Genomic DNA, 21,131 nt, shown 5'->3' with positions numbered 1-21,131 from the left:
AGAAATTAACAGCAGAACTTCAAGTTAAGTTGCTTTGATTTAAAATGTCTTGACTGCATAATCAAAGCACAATATGAAATCAGACTTCTGTCGCGACAATTGTAATCAAAATGAGTTTCGTCAATCGATGCTCCTGCTATTACACTATATACTGTCCGAATATAGGATCACATCCCATTTTTAAATTTATTTACCAGTCAAATTGCTTTTTGACGTAATCACTTTCCGATCAAAATAGTTTTCGATGTTACTTAAGTCACCCGATTTCTATGGAGATGCCGTTTGACTTAAGTAACAGCGCTGAGAAACCCGTAAAAAGTGTACGTTCGTCGTTTCGCTTTCTCATTATTAAAGTGAATAAATCGAACTGTTTGTTGCTAAGATGATTTCGGTGGTCCTAAAATGATGAATGGGCTGCACGTAAGGAGATGTAATTTATAATTCTCCCGAATATCCTGGTAAATACACTTTGACTTAAGTAACAACACGCAGAAAAAACACTGAGGCGTAAATTAACAAAATATTTTGTTATTATTTAATACGAAATTTATATTTGCTTCAGTTCACTAAAAAGATTCAAATGAATGCAGAAGTTCATTTAAATCAAACCAATAAAATTGTTTAAAGCTGTTTTCATTGTTATAACTAAATAATTTTTAAGTGCACGTTTCAAACTGTCAGTCTATATCGACATCGTTGCTGTTTATAGTTAAAAAGTTCCTCCTTATGGAAAAGCTGCCTTTAAACTTTGATCTTCAAAAGTAAGTAGTTTTAAATATAATGTCGATTAATAAAGTTTCTCGATTAACTTGCATTTACAATTTCAGTGCTGACGTGCGATAGGGCAAAATAAGGCTACACTGACATCGACGGATTCATTCTTTGGCGCTGAATATACAGTACCTCCTGTGTCTCACCGAACTGCGAGGAACAGAATCTAACCAACTTCAACCTACGTCTGATTCCGGAGATTCAACAGAACCATTCCTTGTTGAAGCAGCATCGTCACCATCAGCAGCTCAGTGGCAGCCGAGTTAGCAGCAGAATCGCTTCAAAATTACCACCAACAATAACATCATGGTGCACATAAATCGACATCCTGGTGCACATCAAGACACACAAGGACAACACGTTCTACAACTCATTCACGCAGCAAATGGTGCACCGGAATAGGCTAATTGATAAATAATTAAATAAATAAATAAATAAAAAATATTGCTTCATTTTTCAATAAAGACTAGCTATATATTTGATTCTGAAACAAAAAAATTAATGTTTCAAGCTAACTAAAAACGTTTATTACTTTAAATAATGCTTCAAGTTCAAGTTTTTTTGAATCAATAAAAACAGATGTTCCATTCAATAAACATTTAAGTATTATTTCAACTCAATGTTTTGTTGAATTACTCCATCAATTTTATTGATCTATATTCTATTCAAAATTTTGTTAAAAATGAAACGGATTTTGTTTGGTTGAACTATGTTTTTTCTGCGTGAATAGGGGCCACCAAACGACGTATAATAACTTTTGACTTAAAAACCAGTATTTTTTAACATGAAAGCTAGCGAATTGCATTTGTATGATTAGAACCCTGCTATATATGTTAAACATTGCTATCACTATGAGATCATACGAGTTTAATTGAAAATAGGAATAACTTTTCGGTCATCAAAACAAAACTTTATTTTACTCGGATTGGTGCGAATGTTACTTACGACATAATGAAAATTTGCTCTTGTATTATTGTTTCATTCAATGTTTGAAAATGAATCATGAATTTCACACATTAAAACACCTATATGTACCTTGGTTCAATCGACCGTGTGTTATTTTCAATCCAAATTTTCATTCACAGATGCACGGGTGCACGGATGCATCTCTCGAACATTGCACCCCGCTATTATTATTTTTGTTTTTCTCTCGTTCCCTCTCACGTGCGCTTTTGCGACCAGTGTGCGAGCGAAAAGGTTGTCATCCTTAAAACGCATCGCATCCACTCCACCGCAGTGTTGTCAGTTCGACAGAATTATACGCAGATCTACGGAGGTTTAGATTAACTATACGGATCTACGGAACGACCATGTAATTCTACGGATTTTCCAGATTTTTAGGGATTTTTTTAAAAGTTCCGAAGAAATTCTAATGATTCTAAAAAATGGGGCTCAGCACCCGCTCATCACTTCAAATTTTTTTTTGAAAGACCGTTTTTGGGAAATGGTCATTACTTAGGTAAAACAATGTTTATAGTTATTTTGATTAATGACGTTCGGGTTATAATCCAAACAATTTGTGGAATAGTTCTATCATTTGGTTTATCGTTGGAATATGTTTTTTTTTACCTATATATACGGATCGTACTCCATGAACAGTTAACAACACTGCTCCGCCATCAGACAGAACAGCGACCAGATCGACGTAGTAGGTTTATTTTCGTGTGTTTTTTTTGTGCGATGGACACGAGAGACGAACAAAATAGTGACAAGGCCTAAAAATAATAATTATTGTAAAATTCGATTGAAATAACGGAATACCCGGTATAGTTCGGTGTCAGTTTTGTCCACCGATGTGGGCTGGAGTCGCCAGGTCTAGTTAGAGGTTTCGGTAGATGTAATTTGGTTGATTCAATCAGACACTAAATTCGGGGTGCTCCCCGAATGCAAGGGTGGCAGTGTGGGCCCCATCTTTTTTTTTTCCTCTTAAAATGCAAAATGTCTACTGAGGAGGAGTAAATATTGGACGTGCCGTATAAGTGGTCACAAGCCCTGGACTATTTAGACTGAGAATCCCGCACGGAGGAGTAAAATCATGGAAGATGAGAATGCGGGTGTAGGAGAAGGGAATCATTCCCAGGCCAAGAAAACAAAATTGTCGGACGAACGTAATAAACTGGAATCGTCCACGACAGCAGCAGCAGAAGCAGTAGCAGATGTTGTGGAAGAATCTCACAAACAGCTGCTTCAACCATCGACGCCATCAGAAGCATTAGAATCTGCTTGTCCAGAGGATACTGAAGGGTGAGTTTTATTAACCTATGTCTGTTTTTTTATATAGATTTGCCATAACAAACTTCATATGTTGACTTGGATGTTGTCATGAGAATAATTCCACTGGAATTTATGAAAGTTTTTGCATCATATCTCTCAAAATGACATTTTATTTTCGTTGTTGTATTTTTGTTTGATATAAGGGGCAGTCCATAAACTACGTGGACAACTATTGAAAGATTTGAATTAAAATTAATACTATCTTCTTCTTTTTAATAAGAATGATTTTGTGTAATATTTAAGAAGAAATGGTATTTGCATAACGTTAGTTAGTAATTCTAAGATTTATGATAAGGCGGTGCAATGTTTTCAATCAGACAATTCTTGCGCTTGCGACAAAGAAATCTATGCGCTTTTTCGTCATTGAATTCCAATGCAAGAGCAGTACTGCACTGTGGTTTTGTCCATGATAGGAGGGTTATGTCTTGTTCAGATTGCAGAGTTGTAACATGTTATAATAATTTCAATTACAGATAAACACACCAGATAGCCTTATAACATGTTATAACTCGCCAATGTGAACCATGCATTAAACAACACTGGTCAGACTGAGGAGTAATAACGTGCCTTATATATCCTGATGACATTTTTCATGTCGATAATTGACCACTTTGCCAAGCAGTTTTGGCGTGACTTTCTACCTGCGATTTCACAAAACTGGACCAACTAATCTCTATTTTTTAAGAAACGCACAAATGTTGGCTACTTTTCTCGTGATTCTAGAAGAAAAAATCTCAAAATAATGTTTTATTTCAAAGTTTGAATGGTAGTAAACGTAATTTTAACTGCTCGAATGAAGTGGTTAATTATTATAACATCTTATAACTCTGTAGTCTGAGGAAGTCATCATGGCTTCCTAATACTACAGAGTTATAACATGTTATAATAATTATCGATATGTAAAATGTCATCAAGATAGGCTTATAAAACATGTTATAACTGCTCAGCCTGGCCTTTGTGTAAAAAAGTCATAATGCCTTGATCAAACGCGGGCCAGACTGTGCAGTTATAACATGTTTTATAAGCCTATCTTGATGACAGTTTTCTTGTCGATGTTACAACTTTGTAGTCTGAACAAGGTCTTGATCATGATTTAGGTCAACACCTAAACACTGGGATGGGTCACGTTTGTATGGTAGATCACAACACCCTGTTCTCACTGCTCTTCCGATGTGTATTGACGTCCTCCAAAATTTGAACAAATTTGTTTATGATCGGGATTTGCGGGAGAAATTTAAATTTTGTATGGGAAAATGAATAAGAAACGAAACCTATTCATTTGCTTGCAAAAATTCTTAAAATCTCGGAAATAAATTGGGAATACTATGGAGAACATCTTTGTCCAAGATAACCGGCGCCGGTGGTGTAGTGGTAAGCTTGACTGCTTTCTCACCCCAATGGGTCTGGGTTCAATCCCAGCCGAGGTCGGTGGGATTTTTCTGAGGCATAAAAATCTCTGGTCACGTCTTCCTTCGGAAGGGAAGTAAAACTGTTGGCCCCGGCCCATGTGTGTTTGAATGGGTGCGATATCCTACGCAGGTGTGGAAGCTGCCTTCCTTGCACATTCGATTACCGTCAATCGATGGCAGTCGATGTTCGTCGGTGATTGGCACTAGATTGCGGAACAGAGACCGACGTTAAATAAAGGAAAAACAAAACAAAAAATCTTTGTCCAAGACTGCAAATCGATTAGACTTCTGAGGAAAAAGTTATTACAGTGCTTTCACGATTTTGTCAGCCCCTTCTCAAATTTTAGGCTGACGGGAAACTGACAAAATCGGGAAAAAATTTCCCATTATTTTTTGATCAAAACTATTACACACTCAAAAAAATCTTCACGTTAATGCTACGTGAAAAATCGCGTAACCTCTTTAACACCCCACTTCGATCATTTGCACGTGGCTTACGTCAATGTCAGATTAAATTTTGATAAAATTTACGTGATTTTCATGTTTGTTGATGCTAAGAAAATTTCACGTAAAAAGTAAAGGATAATCGTGTACACTCTACAACATATACACATCCAATCTACGTGAAAAATCACGTAGCTCATTCGAATGCTTCAACTTTCATGTTTACATGATGGTAGAAAAATTGATAAATATATCATGTCATGTTCACTGGGCCTGATGATGAATGTGACAACATTGTCACATCAAACTTCTATTTGCGGTTGTGTGATTGTGGTGTGCTTACGTAAAATGAGTTTACGTGATTTACATGTATGAAAAAGTTAAACAATATGGTGGCATCGATTATATTAGTGGAAGAAGTGATTCAGCATACTGCAACTGTTTGAAGGTATTTTTTATATAATTTTGCTTTATTTGAAATCCGTCATACACTGCTAATTAAATTTATTTCGATTTCATAGGCTGGGTTACAAGATACAATTTACGGGGATTATTTCCCAAGGTCAATTTAGCCTGACTCAGCAGTAAACAGTGCAAACGGATATTGCATCTGAATCGTCATGATTAATTAAGTGTTGGAAAAGCGAAATGGTTAATATTAACGTTTCAATGACATACTTGACGTATTAATAAAAAATGCTAACAATATTTAAGTATTATTTTCTTGGAAAAAATAGAAAACAGTATTTGTTAGATCCGGTAAAGATCACTTCAAAATCACGTCAACATTACGTGCAAATCCATTCTAATTATTGTGGAAACCACGGAACGTAAACATAAGATGAACCAAGGGGGGCGACACATCTAAATCTCAAGTTAAGATGGTCAACAAATCTCGCACTAGCGAATCAATCTTCGAACAATCGTCTTTCATTTGTCGCATCTACTTGCATCGCTCATCAATTTTTTGCAGGAAATCTTCAGAATCGTCATCAATCTTCTTTCTATCTACTCAGCGTGCGCGCAGCTAGCCACAGCAAAACACAATCTTTTTTGCATCGTAGATAGAGTCGTCCCCCTCGAGATGAACAGTATTTTCCAGTAAATATCATTTCAAAATCACGTAAACATTACGTGATAACCGCTTCCAACTTAAGTGGAAATCACGTTACCTGGTATTAACGCTAACCCTACCTGGTATTAACGTAAATGTTACGTGCAAAGTAGTATGGACGAAAGCTACCTATGTTTTCACGTAGATCGGACGTGCATATTTTTTGGAGTGCAGAATAATGAAATCCTTATAGGGTACGGGGTGCTATGGGATAATATGACTATCCGTGCTTAATTACGTGTTTTGCAAATCAAATTTAATGGGGTTTCACCCATAATCACTAGAAGAGTTGCAGAACAGTCAACTGAGAAATTGTTTATATCAAGTAGTCTTTTAATAGTACGAGAAAAACACTGTTGGTCATATAACGCCAGCGTGCGTTTTACCCCACCTTGTCCTATTATTTGTAAAAACTCTTCTAAACCATAAAATAATTAGAAGTATTGAATTAATTTTCCTTTAACGATAATGAAATATGTGATTCTATAACATTCCCCAGAAATCCATTCCCCAGAAAACCATTCCCCAGAATGCACCATTCCCCAGAATTCCATTCCCCAGAATGTACCATTCCCCAGAATGTACCATTCCCCAGAATGTACCATTCCCCAGAATGTACCATTCCCCAGAATGTACCATTCCCCAGAATGTACCATTCCCCAGAAAAGCATTCCCCAGAAAAGTTGATGAAATTAGTAATTTTCACGTTTCTTTTTTTTACTATTGATAATACACTATGTTTACTTTTATGGAACTATGTATTTATCAATTCCAAACCATTTTTTAGCTCTTTATAAAATGACAACCTTCAAGTTTTTGAGCACTTCGTTCATCATTTAATAAGTCAATGGGTCTTTTATGCAATCCAATTCAACCAGTCGGAAACTGTTAAACCTTATCGAAGAAATTGTTCGACCTGAGTTGAAGAATTTCTCGTGATGGATTAAAAAATCGATGCATAGAACGTTGAACTACCGATTACAAATTTATAACATTATTCCTCTCGTTATTATCCCAAATGGTCATTACTCCGAATCTCTTGCGAAAAGCTATTGATTATATATTTTCCTTATATATTAAAAGAAGAGAATATTCCCTTTTTTATCATACATCCAAAGAATTAATTATTTTCTCTTTTATATACTCAAAGAAAAGAATATTCCCTTTTTTATCATACATTTAGCCAATTAATGATGTTCTCTTCTATATATTCAAAGAAGGGAATATTCCCTTCTTTATCGTATATCCAAATAATTAATTCTTTCTTTTTTTTATATTTTCAAAGAAGGGAATATTCCCTTTTTTATCGTATATCCAAAGAATTAATTATTTCCTTTTGTTATATTTTCAACGAAAGGAAAATCCCTTGACCCATTAAGAAGTTTTTCTATTTTTTTTTAGATACGCGAAAGAAGATTCCAGAAGTGACTATAATAAACACAAAATAGTCAATCTAATACATGGCATACTTTTCTGGGGAATGGTACATTCTGGGGAATGGTACATTCTGGGGAATGGTTTTCTGGGGAATGGTTCATTCTGGGGAATGGTGAATTATGGGGAATGGTTTTCTGGAGAATGGTTTTCAGGAAAATGGTTTGCTGGGGAATGTTATAGAACTAAATATGTATCAACTTTCAAAGCAGAGAAAATGGGGGGAGTTGTGGTGGGACGGGGTGGTATCCACTAGTTGCCTAGTGTAGCTCCACTAAAGCCCATTCCTTACTTTCTCCTCTGCCTGGATCCCCGGGACCACACTGAAGCGACTACTTCGACGGAATGACACTTACCTTCCTCTGGACACATTTCATCGACGATATTCTCCACGTTAAGGACAGGCATCTCCCTTCGCACTGTCTCGCACCTTGGACAGTCGAAGACCACATGCTCCGGCGTTTCATCCACGTTGCCACACTCCGGACATAGGGGTGACGCTGCGTGTCCGAACCGATGCAGGTATTTCCTGAGGAACTGCGTCCGGTGGTGATTGACTTCTCCGTGTTTTCTCGTCACCTAGGTCGAAACAATCGGTAATAACCGATGTGTCCGTCTACCGCTATCCACCGTGTTCCACTCCTATTGCCACTTTGCCAAAGCCTCCGCTTTCACCACTTTCCGTACTCTATCGGCTTCTCTTCGACTGTAGCACTCGCTGTCCTCCGCCGGGTGATGCCGATAGGGATCATTCCGGCGATAGCGCATACTGCTTCCGATGATATGGTTCTGTACGCACTCACGACTCGCATGGCCATGAGCCGGAACGTACTGCTCAGTTTCCTTTGGTTCTGCTTCGTTTCCAGTGCTGCAACCAGCCTGGACCTCCATACCTCAGTATCTAGCCAGAAGACGCCTCTTGATATTGCTAGGAATAGATTTGTTCAGCATGATTCTAGCTGTTGTGTTGATGGCCTTCCAAGCATTCTCACAGACATATTCGACGTGGCTGTTGCAGTTTAGCCGGTCATCGATCATCACTCCCAGGTATTTCAACACGCGCTTCGAGGCAAAGGCGTGAGTTGGACCAAGAATGAAGCCTTGTGGAACTCCCGTTGTGATCCTAATCGATCTCTTTCCCATATCTGTTTCGTAGACCAGAACCAGGCTGTTAAAGTAACTCCTCAGAATCCTGCACAGGTAGTCAGGGAGCCTCATTCTATGCAGCGCTTTGGTAATGGTTTTTCAACTGCGCTGTTGAACGCATTCTTGACGTCGATCGTTATAACGGTACAATATCGATCTCCTCTTCGCTTCTCCCTCCCCTTGGCTAGTTTTTGCACCTTGCTGTTGGTGGGCGGGCTTAATTTCATGCTTTATAGTGGAGTGTTGGAGACGGTAGGTTTATGGTCGGCGTTGCTGGCTCATGCCGCGATAGAATGGCGACATGGGCAGGCGATGGGGATTACTAAGCTTCCCCTCTCTGATAAACCGCTGCATGAGAGAACCAAAGATCTAGTCTAGCAGTGATAGTATCACACTTGTTACTCCTTTTATTGAGCGCCGCGTCGTAGTACGCTTACGTATAGGCACTGACGTTGGGTGTGATACTGGCTGGTTTTGCCGCAAATCACTCTTATTTTATTTATTTTTTACGCAGATAGATTTATTTGGGTTTGCAACGGAATTATACTATTGAAGTATTTCAGAAAGTGCCCAACAGTGCTCCTTCTATTTGCGTGACAAGCTTTCATTGTTGTTTTCATTGAAGTATTACTCAGAAAACAATGTTAAACATCATTTTTGTACATGGTATTGTAACTAATCTTATATGTGCTTCATTTTGATTTGGGATAAGTGTTTGAACTATGGCTCGGGATTTCCACTGTGGTGTGCTTCTATTGTGACATACCCATATGTATTTTTGTGGTGCCACATAGTGGGAGCGTGAGAGCGTAGTTGGAACATTTACCCTATACAATATACAATTTAAAATTAGCTTGGAAACTAACTTCAAAGTGAAGCATTTTAGTCATTTGAAGGTGTCATCTGGGACGAACAAAGATATAAGATAAGATAAGTAAAAGCCAGAAGTACTTGAAACACGTTGAATTGTAGTTTAAAAGCATGGGTTATGTAGGTAGATTAGAGATTTCAGTTATTTATTAAATAAACTTCAATTATAGAATTCAGAAAGTTAACTAACATAAGAGATAGGACGCGAGGGGTCCGCTTAGGGAGGCGACTAGCCTATGAAGTTGTATAATAAATCTTCCTATTTAGTGTATTTGTTAATTACAGACAATGTCAATAGCGAAAGTCATATCTTCAACCAGGCGCTTACGAACAAGTGAAATTTTAGGAAAGATATGTTAAATATGTTGATAGGTTTGAAATAAGAATTAGGATTGTTGTGCTTTAGTTTTCGGTAAGGTATGATGTGTCAACAAAGCCCTTTTGAGCAAATTTTCAAACATCAAATTGATTGAGTGATTTATTGAAAGACATTGCGTTGCGAAAATTGACAAGTCATACATCTAACATAGTAGTAGTAGCAGTGTCGCATAATCTTATCACAATTGCTGCAAATAGTGCTTGAGGGGCCAGCAGGGCTGAATACGGATCAAAACTAACATAACTACTAACACTAAAATGATCCCGGAACTAACACTTATCCATTGCACTTTTAGTTATTTATTAGTTTTATTTTTCTACTAAGTCATCTATGCTTCTTTCTATTGTTTGGATCAAGTACAACTAATACTAATCTACCTTTATGTATGTTTTACTCCCTTTTAACCCATTATCTTTATGAATGGCGAATCATATGACGTGAGACACGTACAAGCTGGAACTCAAAGAATTACTTCGAACAGGATGTCAAACAAATTCAGGACCAATCCAAATGAGACCAGAAACCAACAAAGCATCGGGGAGTTATATATTCTGGGAGAGGTATTTGATAAATAATCAAAAAGTGGTAAGTTAAAATCAGAGCCAAGGATCATGAGAGGTAATTGTCAATAATTCATTAATTAGTAGAAATCTCGATAACTTTTTCAAGGGAGCGTATCGGCTTTTGTAGGCAGTGCGTTTGGTCGTCGATTTGGCTTAACTGGTGGCTCGCCCGCGCGTGCTGGCACTATCATCAGATAGGGGAAATTTTCCTCTACCTGCTGGTGGTGTTGATAAGCGTGTGCGAGCTGCCGGTTGCGCCGGATCGACGATCGGATGCATTGTTTGCAGGAGCTGGTGCTTCCCTTTGAAAAAGTAATCGAGAAATAACCATATTATCCTGTAATTGATATTACTATTTTTATATATCAATGAAATTAGTCATGACAGAGTTACAGATGGGAAAGGACAATAGACACAAGTTGACACAATAAACAAGACAAGTGGGGGTTAATACACAAGACAAAATGACAAAATAAGTGACGACAGAAGACAAGACTGGGACGAAAATCAACCTTTAATAAAAAAACAAGAATGCGCAATTATATTATCAAAACTATTTGTATCAGCACAAAAACAACAGTTACCAAACGGGCACCATAGCCTAGGAACGTCTGTGTGTTGATTTAAAATAGAGGCTCATAGAAGCAAAATTTATCAATAAAAGGGGTCCAGTGTAGAGTTTTAGCAAGTTGCTGCCACTGGATCACTACAAAAAAAAATAAAAAAAATATCGATCTCCTCTTCGCTTCTGTTTCGACGCCTTCTCGACTCTCTCGACCATTGTTCGAATTGCATCCATCGTTGATCTCCCTTTCCGGAATCCAAACTGCCTCTCCGAAAATCCAAAACAAAAGCTGATAGGGCTGATTAGGTTGAAGCATTGTCCCTTTCAATTAACGATGTTATTTATCTCCGTTGAATTCGAGAATTTGTGATGACGAAATCTCTTGAAAATTGAAAGTCAATCAAAACATTTATGTATAATTCAATGAAATATGTAATGCTCTTTTTTAAAGAATAAATGTTGCTGACAATGAAGCAATGTTTTTATTACAATTGCAAAAAAAAAAAGAAACAGGTTTTCCGTGGTGAAAATGATTTTTCCAGCAAACACCAATTCAAAACTAATAATTCCTAGTAGTAGTATATCACATTAATGTAAATGAATTAAAATTTAAAAGTTACATTGGCTGAAAGACCTGTGCGTTGAATTGATAGATATTTGAATAAAAAAGCACTTAAAATCGTCAATTTATTGTTAATTTTACCCCGTAAGCACATTTTACCCCCGCTTCCCCTAACATTCACATTACAGCGAAGTGTAAGAATAACAATTATTCATAGCGTAGAGTTTGAGAATTCATGTTTAAAAACTCAAAAATTTAGTGAAATCTGCAGGCTGACAAAATCGGGGGTAGACAAAATCGGGAAAGCACTGTAAGCAATGTTTGTACAAATATGAGCAATAATTTAAAACGATCTCACCAACTTTCGCTGTTTCTTCACTCTTATGTTCAATTGTCGTGTCCGTTGTCCTTCTCTCACACCAAATTTCTTAAATCGTGTTCGGTACTTTTTTGCTGGATTTGTTCGGTAAAATGTAATTTTTACCGAATACTTTGTAAAACATATTATTTTACAAATTTTCCGCAATCTGAACTGCTGAATTTCCGTAATTTACATACATTTACCGAAAATTGTAAATAAAATTTGCGGATCGAAACTGTAAAAGGCTGCGATTTCGCAATTCTGTAAAAATTGTGACGAGTATACTGTAAAAATAATCTTTTACAAAATCAAACAGCTATAAAGCACCGAATTCTGTAAAAGTTACTGAACAGATTTTCGTACTGTCAAACTCAATATTGGCTGCCATTTCGATGTTGAGTGTCCTTCGGTTCTACGTTGTGAAGCGTAAGTACTTTACTTTTCGCTAGATTCTGTGCAATTTATGCCGAAAATATAATTAGTTTTTCATTTCTGGGTCAATTTCTATCAGACGCCATGGACGTTATGCAACTCAATGTCCTCCTTTACCGCAGAAACTGCATTTTAGAACGGTTCGCTACTTAGTTGATAACCTCGTCCGGGTTCTTTACTGATTTTTTTTTTATAATTTGCTGTACAAACGCAAGATGAAAATGCATCTTCCAAAAAAATATATGGTTATAAGGAATGAATCTTTTGGTTTGGTGAAAGAAAGAAACAGTTAATCAATCAAGAAAAATTACAATGTTTATTATTTATTCTGAAAATAAAGTACAGTCGATTCGGTAAAAATTATACTGAACGCTATGGTAAACTTTACCGATCTTTCAGTAAAATTTACAGTCCAGGTCAGTACATTTTGACAGGCCACAAGCGAAGAAAATTTACAGAACGGATTGTAAATTAAAAAATTACCGAAAGGATTACCGAATGTTCAGCTGTGCCATATTCGGTAAAAAATTACAGTATACTGTAAAAAAATCTTAGTGTGTGCATCACTGCTAGTTCCTGAAAGTCTCCCATGTCATTTCTGATGTGATCCACGATATATTGACGTCCACATTTTTAGTGTGATGATCTTGAGTTCCTAGTTGCGACTTATAAAACCGTAACACGAGCATTATTCCATTTTCGTATCGCATGTGCTTCTTTTTGCGGCTCTCCTTATACTTTTACTTTGTCGACTCCATGGTACCGGAAAAGATATAGATATATACATTATTAGCAAAGATGTGATACAACCACTATGGGATGGGCGTTCAGAATGGTTCAACTTGACGACGCATACCGTGTCGTGATGGCGAAGGTCAGAGGTCCAACGATGCCCGCTTAAGATGCCCAAAGAAGCTGAAAGTCATCGTGGAATGACTTTTCTCGAAGCACGACACAACGACCTACACCAAATGGAGAGGGAGAGGGACATAACGTCGAAGCCACCAACGAGGAGCTCAGGAAAATCACCGGGGGATCCAGCATCGCATAGGCCTATATGCCTGCTGGATACACTCGGAAAACGCTTGGAAAGCATAATTCTAAACAGGCTGACGAAATGCACAGAGAGTGAGCACGGATTGTCGCAGAGGCAGTTAGGGAGCAACGGTAGATGCAATTCGGACAGTGGTTGAAAGAGCCGAGAATGAATGCCTGAACAACTGTGGCGAGGAGATCGATATTGCGCCGTGAAAACGATCGACTTCAAGAATGCGTTCAACAGCGCCAGCCGGGAGGCCATCGCACTGTGGTCCAAAACGGCAAAAAGTGGAACTTTATTCCTAGAGCCTAGCCTTTACATTTTAGTCATATAGTGTCTTCGGAAAAAATGTTTGTATAAATATCTTACATAATATAAAACTGTCAAAAATTAGTCATGTCTTACTATGCAAAAAATAAAAACACTAACTTTTTTCTTTGAGGATATAGGGGAACGATGTCTTCAGCAAAGTTGTAGACAATGTAAAAACAAGCAACTTCATTCAATACGTCAAAATTCTAAATCCTATATTTTCAGAGTTATGGAGCTTTTTCTATGGAAGTTCCCTTAAACTTAGTTTTTCATACTTAACTTCTTTAAATTTCATTTTTCAAGTATATAATGTTCTAGACAATTATTCAAACAATCAAAACACACGTTTTTGCTCAAGATCATGAATCATTACAATTACTCCTTGTAAAGTTATAACAACTTTTATCTTTATTTTTCCATTACTTCATAAGCTTTTAGGAGAGAATGGGGCAAGTGAGGACACAAAACCAACCTTTTTTCTTGAAGCTTAGCTCAAGTACTATAAAGTTGAGAAGGTTTCATTTGTCGCTCCCTTCCCAAATTTGAGTACAATAACCTTATTATTTATGGTTTTTCATATATTTTTCACTTTCTTTTTTAGGTTTTTTATACATAATTTTTTAATCTTTAATATTTGAAGTATATAATGTTCTAAATAATCTTAAAACAGTAAAAACACATGTATTTGTAGAAGACCGTTAGTCTCTACAGTAATGCATTGCAAAGTTATAGCTTATTTTAACTTTATTTTGCTTTATTTTTTTGTTTATATGGGAGAATGTGGCAATGGGAACACAACATCATCTAGCCTTCTTGAAGCCCAAGTACCAAAAAGCTATGCAGATTCAACTTCACCCTCCCCTCCTCCTATTTGAGCGTGACAACTTTACGCTATTACATATTTTCTTGTATTTATAGAAAACTTAATATATTGAACATTCGCTGCAATAAAATTATAGCTCAAAAATAATACACCATGTATTATTTTTGAGCTATACGCGAATAGCATAACAGTTTGTGTGATTTCACTGCCTGCTGGCAGTGTTGCTGATATTTAGGTGTATGTGTCGTGAGCATTTGGACAAAGAAAGAAACTGAATATGTTATTCGCGTAAGTACATGGTGTATTATTTTTGAGCTTTAATTTTATTGCAGCGAATGTTCAATATATTAAGTTTTCTATAAAAACAAGAAAATATGTAACAGCGTAAACTTGTCATACTCAAATAGGAGGAGGGGAGGGTGAAATTGAATCTGCATAGCTTTTTGGTACTTGGGCTTCAAGAAGGCTAGATGATGTTGTGTTCCCATTGCCACATTCTCCCATATAAACAAAAAAATAAAGCAAAATAAAGTTAAAATAAGCTATAACTTTGCAATGCATTACTGTAGAGACTAACGGTCTTGTACAAATACATGTGTTTTTACTGTTTTAAGATTATTTAGAACATTATATACTTCAAATTTTAAAGATTAAAAAATTATGTATAAAAAACCTAAAAAAGAAAGTGAAAAATATATGAAAAACTATAAATAATAAGGTTATTGTACTCAAATTTGGGAAGGGAGCGACAAATGAAACCTTCTCAACTTTATAGTACTTGAGCTAAGCTTCAAGAAAAAAAAGTTGGTTTTGTGTCCTCACTTGCCCCATTCTCTCCTAAAAGCTTATGAAGTAATGGAAAAATAAAGATAAAAGTTGTTATAGCTTTACAAGGAGTAATTGTAATGATTCATGATCTTTAGCAAAAACGTGTGTTTTGATTGTTTGAATAATTGTCTAGAACATTGTATACTTGAAAAATGAAATTTAAAGAAGTTAAGTATGAAAAACTAAGTTTAAGGGAACTTCCATAGAAAAAGCTCCATAACTCTGAAAATATAGGATTTAGAATTTTGATGCATTGAATGAAGTTGCTTGTTTTTACATTGTCTACAACTTTGCTGAAGACATCGTTCCCCTATATCCTCAAAGAAAAAAGTTAGTGTTTTTATTTTTTGCATAGTAAGACATGACTAATTTTTGACAGTTTTATATTATGTAAGATTTTTAAACAAACATTTTTTCCGAAGACACTATATGGCTAAAATGTAAAGGCTAGGCTCTAGGAATAAAGTTCCACTTTTTGCCGTTTTGGACCACAGTGCATCGCCGAAGCGCTGCATAGAACGAGAGTCCCTGACTACGTGTGCAGAATTCTAAGGAGTTACTTCCAGAACCTGGTTCTGGTCTAAGAGACAGATATGGGACAGGTATCGATTACGATCACGGTAATAGTTCTACAAGGATCCATCCTTGATCCAACGCTCTGGAACGGGATGTACAACGGCGTGCTCAAAGGAGATGAGATCGTTGGCCTTGCAGACGACCTCGCCTTGACGCAATGAGCTGGACTACCGAGGTGAAGCAGTCGGTTAAGTTGTGTGAGTAAAACCCCTGTAAGATACATGCAATTAGTGACGTCACTAATTGCGTTTACGTTGATTTTTTGGATTACTAATACAACCATATTTCACGATCTGCTTCACCTTTTTCTGTACCTCATTGGTCTTGACGGTAACCAGGCGAGATCTTAGAGATGAACTAGCCTAAGGCTAAAAATCTCTTAAATAAAGAATTAAAAAAAAAAAAACCAGGCGAGACGCTGTAAAGGACCAATGACGTTTATATAAGGTCTGGGCACAAGGGCTTATTGTTGTTAGTGAAATGTGCAAATGGTTAGTGGTGTTCGTATTATATTGCAATGTTTATCTTTTAACACGAAACAGCTGTTGGCAGTGACGTATGTCTATCTGTTCGCAGATGTTCAGTAATGTTTACAACATTTTTGCTTCTAACACCAGCAAGCTGCCTGTTGGCCCAGACCTTATATAAATGTCATTGGTAAAGGACCACGCACATTAGTGATGAATGATGGAATTAATTTAATTACAGCCGTTGCCTGCGTTGGAGTTAAAGGTTATTGCGTGCCCCTAGGGTTAATCTTGTATTTGAAATCATTTGAAGGTTTAAAAAATTTGAAAAAAACAGCTTCCCGTTTATGTCAGCCAAAAATTTCAGATAGGGTTGACAAAATCGAAAAGGAACTGTATCATCTTTAGTTCTCCTGAAAAATTTCTTGAAATGCTTCTCAAAATTAATTCTAGTTAAATTACTTAAGAAGTGTCCTCAGAAGTCCTAAAGAGAGTGTATTGTAGAAAACTAATTCTCATCAATACTCATTTGGCATTCTCATCAAAATTTTCCACACAATTCTTAAATATTTCAAGACCCAAAATGATTAACTTAGTTTTTTTTTTAATTCTTTAATTAAGAGATTTTTAGCCGGAAGCTAGTTCATCTCTGATTACCTTAGTTCAACATTTACGTTTTTTTCGTCTGAGATCTTGCAAATAACGCCATATTTAAAACGAAGTCTGAAATTTTTGAAAGTTCACACATCACTGGCCTTCAGATTTCTATCAATCTATCACTTTATAACATTCGGTTCAAGGACCCACTGGGCCCAGTAGAGTTTGGCCTAGTGCCTTTCAAAAAATTTACGTATAACTGAAACTTTTAAAAATGTTTAAAATTTTAGACTTTAAAAAATTAGCTAACTTATGAAATATAATTTTGCAATACGTCGTTATCTTGAAGCTTGACAAGTTTCAAAATTTAGATTTTTTTCAATTGGTAGGATTTTCCGGACTGTGTTTGAATTTCTGAGCTATCCTATAAATCTAGATAGAGCTGGAATAAGGGCGTAACAGCTTTTGTAAACAATGACTTCTCTCGGTGATTTCTCGAAAGTGATGTCTCTCGCTGGCCTCTGTATAAGCAAAGACATCATATCAAGAAGACTGGCAACTTTGCCAGAATCCAAGCGACAGATACAATGGCGCTGCGCTTGAGTGAAGGTGGAAGCAACGCATAGAAAAATGAGCAAATACACAAACCTTTCTTCCGAGGATGTAATCTTTACTATCAAATTCGTTCGAAGCATTTACCTTTGAGCGGCAGATGACGCGATTGTACCAGTCTCATAGCGTTCGTATGAGAAAATGGAAGAGTTGCCAGTCTTCTTGATTTGTTGTCTTCGGTATAAGGCTATCTTGATGACCTTTTTTTTGTCGATAATTATTATAACACCTTCGTTGTAATTTTTTTTTCCAGTGACACCAAAATGTCAGAACCGGATAATGAAGACGGATTCTGTAAGGACAATCCGATCCCGACCGTAGGCCCTCCCGAGGAAAACGAACCTTCAAACATGAGCGTGGAGGACGAAACGGTGTCCTCTCCGCCGGTGGTGAAAAAACAGAGCGATGGCAAGGATGTTCCGATAGAAGGCTCACCGGCCGAAGCTGAGGCCAATGCCACAAACGCAGAAGATGGGAATGTAGCCGCTTCCGTAGGAGGTGCAGTTGAAGATGCTAGTGCTGCTGCTGCTCCTGCTGCAGCTGCAGCTGACGGCGATGTAGATCCGGAAGTTCCAGCTGCAGGTGCGCTGGCCGCAGAGCGACGTAATCGGCCAAATAGGCCGAGGAATCGTTTCCGCGGTCGCAATTATCGGCTACGATCGAATTCGTCCGGCTCGGAGCGGGCCGCGCAGGATGATTCCAATGACGATCCCGATGTAGAGGCAATGATTAGACGTTTGGTTGATGAGATCAACCAGGAGGTAAGTGTGATGTTAACGTTTTGGTTTTGATTTTGGTTTAGGGGATTGAAATACTCTTATATTCGCATTGTACAATGTTTAGAACGCGAATGGCAGCCATGATGATGATGACAACAATGGTAACAATGATGATGATGATGCCGATGACGATGATGGTGATGACAATAGTGATACTTCTTCAGCAGATTCGGATGACTCGGATTCATCACCGGCGGTTTCCGCGGACGACGATGATGACGATGACAGCGACGACAGCGACAACGAAGGTGGTTCGGAAAACAATGCCAACGAGCAGATTGACGTGGAGAGTCTTCACTTTATGCAGACTGCCGGTGTAAAGTGAGTTATTTTTTAGGAAATCAACTGGACATGATTTAAATCAATCATTTTCTTGCACAGGAATAACTGGAACTACTTCCGTGACATTCAACTTCGCTCGCTGGGACTGTCGTTCCGTAACAAAGCCTCCCTGGGTGGGTTGGGTTATAAACCGTACCAGTTTCAATCGCGTGCCTATGGATCGAAGCACCTGGTGGAACGGCTGGAGATGTCGCATCGCCTGTGCAAACACGAGGGCTGTGTCAATAGTTTGAACTTCAACTCGGCCGGTACGCTGCTGGCTAGCGGATCCGATGATTTGAAGATCAACCTGTGGAACTGGCAGACGAACAAGCTGATGCAGTCGATCAGCAGTGGACACCGTGCGAACGTTTTCCAGACCAAGTTCGTTGATGCCTCCGGTTACCGCGGTGAAATAGAAATCATCTCAACGGGTAGGGACGGACAGGTAAGGTTATCCCGAGAAATAGATTGCAGCTTTCTAATTCGATTCTGGATAGGTCCGGCAAATCCGCGTTGGACCGGCAGGCGAAGTCAAGCGTACGGTATTGTTCAAGCAAAGTCAACCCATCCACAAGATTGCCATTCCGGCTCGGTGTCCCTTTGAGTTCCTGACAGCATGCGAGGATGGAGTGGTCAAAAGCTACGATCTGCGCGATAACGTGGCCAAGCGAGTAACAAATGCCAAAAAGCGATTATATAGCATCTCCACCCATCCACTGGACAACGAGTTTTGCGTTTCGGGTAACGACGAATCCGTCCGGGTGTACGATCGGCGAAACCCATCAAAACCGATGAAATATCACTATGCTGCCCACATGAAAACCGTGAGTTTGCGTTCGCTCACGTTTATAGGCAACCGTGAGTGCCGAGCTGGGAAAGTTTATTGTTTTGATTTTGTTATAGAAAAAAGAATACCTAACGGTAACATGTGCGGTTTACAACAGCACCGGAACGGAGATTTTGGCCAGCTATAGTGACGAAGATGTCTTCCTGTTCGACAACGTCAACCACGAGGATGGCAAATTCCTCCATCGATACAGTGGACACTGGTATTCATACGTTGTGCGTGTTGTTTGCCGGCTTGTTATTCCTAATAGGGCTTTTTCTCCCTCACAGCAACATGAAAACTATCAAGGGTGTCAACTTCTTCGGTCCGAATTCCGAGTTTGTAGTTAGCGGAAGCGACTGTGGAAACATCTTCTTCTGGGACAAGGAGTCCGAAATCATCGTCAATTGGCTGCATGGCGATGAATCCGGAGTTGTAAATTGCCTGGAACCGCATCCGGAGTTTCCGATTATGGCCACTTCGGGACTGGATGATGACGCCAAAATTTGGGTTCCACGTGGACCAGATGATGAGGTAATGATAGTGTTTGAGTTTTATTTCCGGAATGCTTTGTACTGAACAATTTTTGCCATGCATTTTACAGCACGAATCGCCCGTATTTTCCCGCGAAGGCTTGGAAAAGTGCGTTAGGCGAAATTTGCGGATCCGCCAGACCAGTCGTTGTGCGTCGTTCAGCGAGGATCGCATTCTGGATTTTCTCATGTTCAGCCGGCAGGGGATTGGTGGGCGTTTACGCCGCCACTTTTCCTCGGACAGCGAAGATCAAGCGGATGGCGATGGTAATGGCGGTGGTGCCGGCGGCGGTGGAAGACGTGGAGGGCGACGTGGAGCTAGAGGTGCTGGAGGTGGCGGCGCAGGTGGAGCCGGAGCCGCTGGCGACGGTGCGGAAGACGACGACGAGAACCGTATGATTCTGCGATGCAATCCGTCGTAGAATGTCGGAGCTATCGCTCGATTGGTCTGCGTGTGTGTGTGTGTGTGTGTTTGTGGCTGTGTGCGAATGATAAAAGGCAGCGGAGACACTGCGGAAAAAATGTGATTTTATCAAAAACCTTTTCAATACGGTTTTTGCAACTTGAATGCGGTCGTTTCAAGCATATAAGCGTAAGGGAAAATATGTACTGATGAAAGGGCACTCTTTTTTTATTGTAAGCTTTTGTTTGTTTTGAATAAAATTAAAAGATATATAAAATGAATGATTCAAGCTGTTCCGTTTTGTTTCCAGAAGAAGTTGTACATTTTCATAGGTACTTGGCGAATTCGCTTACTGTTTTATTATGTTTGAAGGGTAGGTACCTAGCTACTTGCATTACAAAAGGTTCGCTCACGTATTTCTTGTAAATGCAATTTTAGATGCGAAATAAAATAAATTTATTGCTGAAATAAGTTGGTGAAAGCCTTGCGTATGACACAAAAATTCCCTTTATAAGATCTACCTCAAAGAAGCGTTTTTCATTTTTCCCCCGTGTCGGGGACATTTACCAGTGTTTTGATCTATTGTGGTGTATCCTCTTTTACTATTTGCCATCCCAAGCATTCTATATTAAAAAGTAACGAAAAAGTCCCAAAAGAGCGATTCATCCCTGTCAACCACTATTTAGAG

At 38.3% G+C, this 21,131-nt stretch overlaps 1 protein-coding gene across 1 annotated transcript; it reads left to right on the top strand.

Moving 5' to 3' along the window:
• The first annotated feature begins 2,469 nt into the window (after window positions 1-2,469).
• LOC135709456 (DDB1- and CUL4-associated factor 8) lies at window positions 2,470-20,724 on the top strand. Its single transcript, XM_065231805.1, has 8 exons — window positions 2,470-3,015; window positions 17,832-18,339; window positions 18,422-18,678; window positions 18,739-19,126; window positions 19,179-19,505; window positions 19,585-19,730; window positions 19,798-20,041; window positions 20,112-20,724. The coding sequence occupies exons 1-8, from the start codon at window positions 2,807-2,809 to the stop codon at window positions 20,460-20,462; spliced, it is 2,430 nt and encodes an 809-aa protein (XP_065087877.1). The 5' UTR covers window positions 2,470-2,806; the 3' UTR covers window positions 20,463-20,724.
• Window positions 20,725-21,131: the final 407 nt, after the last annotated feature.

This window comes from Ochlerotatus camptorhynchus, unplaced genomic scaffold (assembly GCF_037179485.1).
Source record: "Ochlerotatus camptorhynchus isolate MF236.1 unplaced genomic scaffold, CSIRO-AGI_Acam_v1.1 ptg000361l, whole genome shotgun sequence".
In the NCBI taxonomy this organism is placed as follows: Eukaryota; Metazoa; Arthropoda; class Insecta; order Diptera; family Culicidae; genus Ochlerotatus; species Ochlerotatus camptorhynchus.
This window is presented reverse-complemented; position numbering and strand designations above follow the sequence as displayed.